At 45.4% G+C, this 8,241-nt stretch overlaps 1 protein-coding gene across 1 annotated transcript in view; it reads right to left on the bottom strand.

Moving 5' to 3' along the window:
- LOC140458309 (lysoplasmalogenase TMEM86A-like) overlaps window positions 1–8,241 on the bottom strand; it is a 13,845-nt gene extending 5,604 nt beyond the window's left edge. Inside the window, exons 1-2 of the mRNA XM_072552708.1 lie at window positions 8,057–8,241; window positions 3,822–4,011 (exon numbers count right to left, since the gene is read on the bottom strand). Of these exons, the coding sequence (XP_072408809.1) occupies window positions 3,822–4,011; window positions 8,057–8,071 (205 nt within the window). The 5' untranslated portion in view covers window positions 8,072–8,241. The remainder of the gene's footprint in view (window positions 1–3,821; window positions 4,012–8,056) is intronic.

Consider the following 8,241-nt stretch of genomic DNA (forward strand, 5'->3'; position numbering starts at 1 on the left):
ACACACAGCCACAAACACACACAGACACACACACACACAGCCACACATACACAGACAGCCACACACACAGACACACACATTGACACAGACACACACACAGACACACACAGCCACACACACACACACACAGCTACAAACACACAGACACACACACACAGCCACATACACACACAGACACATACACAGCCACACACACACACACAGCCACACAGACACACACAGCCACACAGACACAGCTACACAGACACACACACAGCTACACACACACAGCTACACAGACACACACACACACAGCTACACAGACACACACAGCCACACACAGGCACATACACACAGCCACAAACACACACAGACACACACACACACAGCCACACATACACAGACAGCCACACACACAGACACAGACACACACACAGACACACACACACAGATAGCCACACACACAGACAGCCACACACACAGACAGCTACACATACACAGACACACACACAGCCACACACACACAGATACATACACAGACACAGACACACACAGACACACACAGACACACACACAGACACACACACACAGCTACACATACACACAGCCACACACACACACACACACACACACAGCTACACACAAGACAGACACACACACATAGCCATACACATACAGACACATGCACACACACAGACACACACACGCAGCCACACACACAACTTTTTACTGCAACATTTTGCCAGGTTCCACCTTTGCCCTGTGCAGGACAATGTTGGAGAGATTATCCGGGGAACTCCAGGGAAAGTTGGGGACAGAGAGAGGGCGGGCAGTCAGTCATTTGGAGACGGTGCCTGTTTAATCACTATAAACAAAAGATGTGATCACTGTTGGAAACACCTCTTTGATGTAATGGTTCCATCGGAACCTTGAGATCTCCTTCAGATAATCCAATTTTCGGATAATTGGTAAGCGGATAATCAAGGTTCCTCTGTACTCCAAAGTGGCCTAACATGTCCTTCCAAATCATACACTCAATACTCTGACCAATAAAGGAAAGCATACCAAACACCGCCTTCACTATCCTATCTACCTGCAATTCTACTTTCAAGGAACAATGAACCTGCACTCCAAGGTCTCTGTTCACCAACACTCCCCAGGACCTTACCATCAAGTGTGTAAGTCCTGCTCTGATTTGCTTTTCCGAAATGCAGCGCCTCACATTTATCTAAATGCATGGGCAGGATCTCTATTTATTATCTCATTAGAAAAGGATTCCACAGACAGTGCGGCATTCCTTCAGCACAGCGTGAGGTTTATGCTCCTAGCTCTGGAGTGGGACTTAAGGTCCTATGTTCATGAGTCAAGGATAACACTGTGACCAGCTGAGCCACGACCGAATTACCATCAAGCATTGCAAACACCATTCAGTCACTCAAAATGGCTCATTTGATTTGACCCTGTTATAGAAAGACTTGCAATTACGTAGCCCCTGACACCAAGACATTCCAAAGTGCTTTACAATCAAGGAAGGCCGTTGCTGTGGAGTCACTGTTGTGAATGTGGAAGGAGTAGCAGTGAGTTTGTGTGCAGCAAACTCCCAGAGTTGGGTACCTTGGACTATGATTACAATATGCAATCAGTCACCCACAAGCTTATATTATAGGTCCCGAAATCAGAGTTTGAAGTCTCAACACCAGCTCGGGAGCTCGTAATGAATTAAATACATCTGGAGCAATAAACTGATGGTAAGTGTAGAACTCATCTTCACCCTTTAGGAATGGGAAATCTGTCATTCTTTCTTAAGGTGACACCAGACCCATAACAATGTAATTGACTTTTAATCACCAGCCCAGCCAAGATGCTCAGTTGCGTGGGGATAGATATTAAATGTTGATTGTATTCCTCTGAGATTGTAATGGTCTCTCAGTCCTCTTAGATTAGATTATTTACAGTGTGGAAACAGGCCCTTCGGCCCAACAAGTCCACACTGACCCGCCAAAGCGTAACCCACCCAGACCCATTCTCCTACATTTACCCCTTCACCTAACACTATGGGCAATTTAGCATGGCCAATTCACCTAATCTGCACATTTTTTTTGGATTGTGGGAGGAAACCGGAGCATCCGGAGGAAACCCACACAGACACGGGGAGAACGTGCAAACTCCACACAGAGAGTTGCCTGAGGCTGGAATTGAATCCCGGTCTCTGGCGCTGTGAGACAGCAGTGCTAACCACTGTGCCACCGTGCGTCCCTTTATTCTTTGTTATTAATTCACAGATTGGGCATTACTGACTAGGCCAGCATTTGTTCATCTTTTAGCACTTCCCCACTGAGAGTATAGTGCTTTCTCAGTATCTAACTTCAAATTGTTTAGCACTGTTCATTCCTCACTCTCTGACAATAAAGGGTTTCCTCAGTTGTAATACTCCAACCATTTACAGACTCCTCAGTACTGACCCTTCAACACTGCAGCATTCCCCCTGTCCTAGCTTCTGACTGTCTGATGCTCCCTCGGCACTGACTCTATCAATGCAGCACTCCCTCAGTACTGACTCTCTATCAATGCAGCACTCCCTCAGTACTGACTCTCTATCAATGCAGCACTCCCTCAGTACTGACTCTCTATCAATGCAGCACTCCCTCAGTACTGACTCTCTATCAATGCAGCACTCCCTCAGTACTGACTCTCTATCAATGCAGCACTCCCTCAGTACTGACTCTCTGTCAATGCAGCACTCCCTCAGTACTGACTCTCTATCAGTGCAGTGCTCTCTCAGCACTGACCCTCCAACAGTGCAGCCGCCCACAGTACTGACTCTCTATCAGTGCAGTACTCCCTCAGTACTGACCCTCCAACAGTGCAGCACTCCCTCAGTATTGACTCTCTATCAGTGCGGCACTCCCTCAGTACTGACCCCTCAGCAGCACAACAGTATCTTAATATCAACATTAGAAATATCAGCCTGGATACTTCTGTGCACAGTTTCTGTGCACCACCACAGTGGAGGTTGAATCCTCTGATCTGAGCTCTAATTATTCTGGCAAATCAAAAAATGATCAGTTCATGTTTGAGTCATTACTCAAAGTCTTTTCAGTTAAAATTGGAACAATAATGGGATTTACAGGCAAACCAGATAACAAAACCTCTGGGTAATTGAGCGGGCTTGATGAAATCTAATGATGCAGCGGAATAAAGAGTGAAAATATAATGGGCATTAAATTTCCTAAGATCTGCGACTTTGACAGAAGATTTAAATCTTGGAAACACAGACACTATTGATGACACTTTTAAATGTCAAAGATACTGCAATCAAATCAGATCAGTTCCCTTCTGCCAAAATGCTGTCATATGTACAATAGGCAAAATGGCCTTCTTTGTAGCTACCCTGTTCCCCTTGTGAAAATATTGGTGAGTCTCTAAAGCCAAATGTTCAGCGTATGGTTCAGTAAGGGAAACACATGAGATTTTGGGATGTAGGACGGGAGAGATGGAGCCTTGTTTGTAGAAGAAGGTAATGAACCTGTAGATGGGTAATGTCTCCAGGGTCTTGCCAGATCACAGGGCTGCTCACTTATAAGAGAGAGAAAACTAGTGATGGTTTAACGTGAGGGTCAGCATGCCTCAGGACAGAGGGTAAGGAGAATCCTGCAGGAATCAAACTCACGTTGTTCATGTGCATTACAAGCCAGGTGTCCAGCCCAAACCAACCCTCAAGTAACCTGTACCCTCACACCTTGAGGCTTGGTAATAGATTCTCCAGGACCGTGACCTGCGTTTGCCTCTTGAGCTGTAACTAGAGCGTTCGTTACCAGCTGCCACCATGTGGCGTGTCTCACCTGCAGCCGAGAAGCTGAGCCCTGCAGACAGGAGGAGGGAGAATTCGTTTCCACGGTGTCTCTGCTGCACTGCAGCTATGAGAACAATAATCGGCAAAACTCGGAGCAATGCCTTCGTTGGATTCGGACGTGTTTCTGGTAACCCAAACTCGAACCGCAGCAGCAGAGCCAGAGCAAAGGGAATCACAAACTGAAGTCAAAGAGGAGACCATTCAGTCCACAACTCAACATATCGAACACCACCGGCTCATATCAGCATTTGACTTAGTGCTTTGGGTGTATGTATCTAGAGTTTGCATTCAAGATCTGAACAGAGACAGACTTTAACCCCACACCTGTAATGCATTGCCTGAGCTGAGATGGCATCTTTTGATGGAAAACCTGAAGTTATCTTGAGAATGTGACTGAAAAGAAGTTCTGGGATTTGAAATGAGCAAACCCATTCTAAAAGATGACTTAATCTAGGTTTATCATTTCAGTTGCATGACATTATAGTCTTTTGCTATAAATTCTGTCTCTTATGGTCCTGCTTCACAAACACCTGAAGGACCAGTGCTCCGAAAGCTAGTGCTTCCAATTAAACCTGTTGGACTATAACCTGGGGCTGTGTGATTTTTAACTTTGTCCACCCCAGTCCAACACCGGCTTCTCCAAATCATGACTCTGCACACAAGTTCAGTTCCCATTGCCAACTGCTCAGACGTTTCCAGGAAACGGGCGAATGAAAGTCATTAGGACAGCCTGACAAAAAAACAGGGACTGCTTTACCAGCCTGAGGGGAGGTTTAATAAGGGTTTCTATATTAACTATATTATGCTGACTGGCATAACATACAGAGTGGCGATAAAAACATCTTTTCAGAATGGCAGTGGATGTCCACAACTACTCACATTATACATTAACAATCTGGACAAATGAACATTGTTCATAAGTTAGGTGGAGGGACAAGTAGTGCTGAGGAAGCAGGGAAGCTGCAGAAGGGTTTGGGCAAGGTAGGTGAGTAGGCAAAGAAATGGGAGATGGAATACAATGGGGGAGACATGTGAGGTTATGCACTTTGTTAGGGAGAATAGAGGTATAGACTATTTTCTTCAGAGAAAAGGCTTTGGAAATGTGAAGTGCAAAGGCACTTAAGAGTCCTAGTTCAGGATTCTCTTAAGGTTAACATGCAGGTTCAGTTGGCAAATGCAGTGTTAGCATTCATTTCAAAGGGGCTAGAATATAAGAGTGGAGATATACTACTGAGGCTCTATAACTCTCTGGTCAGACTGTATTTGGAATATTGTGAGCAGTTTTGGGCCCTGTATCTAAGGAAGGATGTGCTGCCAATGGAGGAGCTCCAAAGGAGGTTTACAGGCGTGATCCCAAAGACAAAGGGGTTGTCAGATGGGGAGCAGTTGAGGACTTTGGTTCTGTACTCACTAGAGTGTAGAAGGATGAGGGGAGATCTGACTGAAACTTACAGCATGCAAAGAGTATTGGACATGCAGGAGATGTTTCCATTAGTAGGAGAGACTAGGATCCATGGCCACAGCCTCAGGTTGAAGGGACAACCCTTTAAAACTGAGATGAAGAGGAATGTCTTCAGCAGATGGTGGTTAGTCTATGGAACTTATTGCTGCAGAGGACTGTCGTGGCTAAGTTATTTGAGTGTATTTAAGACAGAGATAGATAGACTCTTGATTGGTAAGGGGATCAAGGGTTTGGATTAGATTTCCTACAGTGTGGAAACAGGCCCTTCAGCCCAACAAGTCCACACCGACCCTCCGAAGAGCAACCCACCCAGACTCATTCCCCTACATTTACCCCTGACTAATGCACCTAACATTATGGCCAATTTACCTGACCTGCACTTCTTTGGAGTGCAGGAGAAAACCGGAGCACCTGGAGGAAACCCACGCAGATACGGGGAGAATGTGCAAACTCCACACAGACAGTCGCCCAAGGCTAGAATTGAACCTGGGACCCTGCTCCTGTGAGGCAGCAGTGCTAACCACTGAGCCACCATGGATTATTGGGAGAAGGCAGGAGAATGAAGTTGAGAAACATATCAGTCATGATCAAATGGCAGAGCAGACTCAATGGGTTAATTCTGCTTCCATGTCTTATGGCATTATGATTATCTATACATTAGCCTATGCAACCAACGCCACAATTTGGGTTCATGTTGAGTCAGGTAGAAGTTTATTAATAACTGACTTTGGACGCTAATATCGCACTCACATATGCAGCCTAGCTTATAGGCATTTTTAATCAATATGTTCAGAGATATTATGGTGCACTGTTAGAATGGGTAGGACTTGATCCCATTTCAAAGGTCACACTACCACTGCATCACAAGACCCTCTTTAATCTGCTATATGGACTTGGATTATTATGTCACTGAATGACTGAAAGTAAGATAGAGTCTCCATAGTAAAGTGTCACGTAATGATGCCACCTAGCTGACTGTAAAGTGTTTTATTGACATCTGTGCAATTACGCAACAAAAAGACGATTCCTGTGGCTGAGGAATTGATTTCGAGTTATCACCACCAACCAGGACTTTTAGATTACATTACTTACAGTGTGGAAACAGGCCCTTAGGCCCAACAAGTCCACACCTACCCGCCAAAGCACAACCCATCTAGACCCATTCCCCTAACACTACGGGCAATTTAGCATGGCCAATTCACCTAACATGTAAATTTTTTTTTGGACTGTGGGAGGAAACTGGAGCACCCAGAGGAAACCTATGCAGACACAGGGAGAATGTGCAAACTCCACACAGTCAGTCACCCGAGGCTGGAATTGAACTCGGGTCTCTGGCACTGTGAGGCGGCAGTGCTAACCGCTGTTCCACCGTGCTGCCCTTTGTGCTACATGGGCTGATTGTATTTCTACAAATTGTAAAACAACTTTTATAGCCTTTAGTGAAACCCCTATGACTTGCTTCATGTGAGTTATCCAGTTCTGATGCCAAGTCACAGAAGGAGATATTAGGATTGGTGAACAGCGAGCAAAGAGGTGGAATTAAGGACTATTTTAAAGGAGGAGAGTAAGGTTTTGGGAATTTGGAAGAGCTTAGGACCCAAACAACTGAAGGCGGGGGCTGCCAGAGGTGAAAGGTTGAAAATCAGGGATGCTTATAAGCTTGGAGTTGGGAGGGGGTATGAATGTGACAGTATGTGTTGAGAGGCTATCAGTAATTTAAGTAGATGGTCTTCTCTGGCTGTGATGCGGGAAATGTGACTGGTCCCTGGGAGCATCCTTACCACCGTCATAGCTCCCAGTTCCACTGCTGGGCCTGAACTGCCAGTTCACCATCTTCTCGGGTGAGTGTGGAAGCTCCAATGTTTTTCAGGTCACTACTCCTCCTTGATGGAGCTACTGAAGAGGTCTAATTGAGGTGGACAAGACAGCAAAAGGTTTGGCAAAGGTAGACAAGGATAAAGGGGGTGGGTGTTGATTGTGGGGTGGGGGGGGGGGGGGAAGTCAGATGTGAGAAAGAATTTCCTTGTGCAGTCACTGCTTAATGGAACTCAGTGCTGATGAGTGTGAATGGTTTCAAAAGGAGCTGAGCGTGACACTGGTGGGCTTTCTCTGCACCCAGCTGTCACAGACTCCATGTGACAAAACGACCACCTCTGTGGTTGCTATAAACATACAAAGTTATGAATTAAGGGCACGGAATAGGCCACTCGGTCCCTCAATCCTACTCCACTGTTCGATCTCATTTGGCTGCACCTCCTGGATCATCTTTCATTCAAGCACGACAGTATCTCCCTCTGATTCAGATCATTTATCACCGTTGGTTATGGGATCTCCTTGTACCCAAATGATCATTCCTCAAACACGAATGACGGCCTGAAATCCACTGTGATGCTATTCTTACACACCCCGGTTTATGTTGAAGAGCTAACGGAGATCAAGCAATGCAGAAATTTTTAAAACTGTTTTATCCCCATTTTTTTAAGCAACACCTCGCACTCCCCACTACCCAAGTCGGTCACCCAACAGGAATATAATTACCCATTTACATTTCAGTGTTAAATGATCAGAAATATAAAATACTGCTGCTGCTGCGATTGTATCTTGCATCCTGTCTGGGAATGAAGCCTTATTGTGGCTGGGAATGTTTCACATTCTTGTTGCCTTGCTGGTATTACCCTGTATTCACGTCGCGACAATGTTTCCGGGTGGAAATGGAAGTCAGTGATTGGAACAAGCGCCCAACACCCGGCGTTCACAGTTACCTTGAAAATTTCCATCAGATTTCAAGTCCCAACTCTCACCTCGAACTGCAGACTTATCCGAGTTCATTGCTCGAAAATACTTGCCATAGTAACCGCAGCAAATGGGAAATGTTGGTCAACCATTGCTTGTTTATGACCTTTGATGTTAGATTTTGAATGATTAAAACGTAACCCGCTCATTATTT

This window comes from Chiloscyllium punctatum, chromosome 32 (assembly GCF_047496795.1).
Source record: "Chiloscyllium punctatum isolate Juve2018m chromosome 32, sChiPun1.3, whole genome shotgun sequence".
In the NCBI taxonomy this organism is placed as follows: domain Eukaryota; kingdom Metazoa; phylum Chordata; class Chondrichthyes; order Orectolobiformes; family Hemiscylliidae; genus Chiloscyllium; species Chiloscyllium punctatum.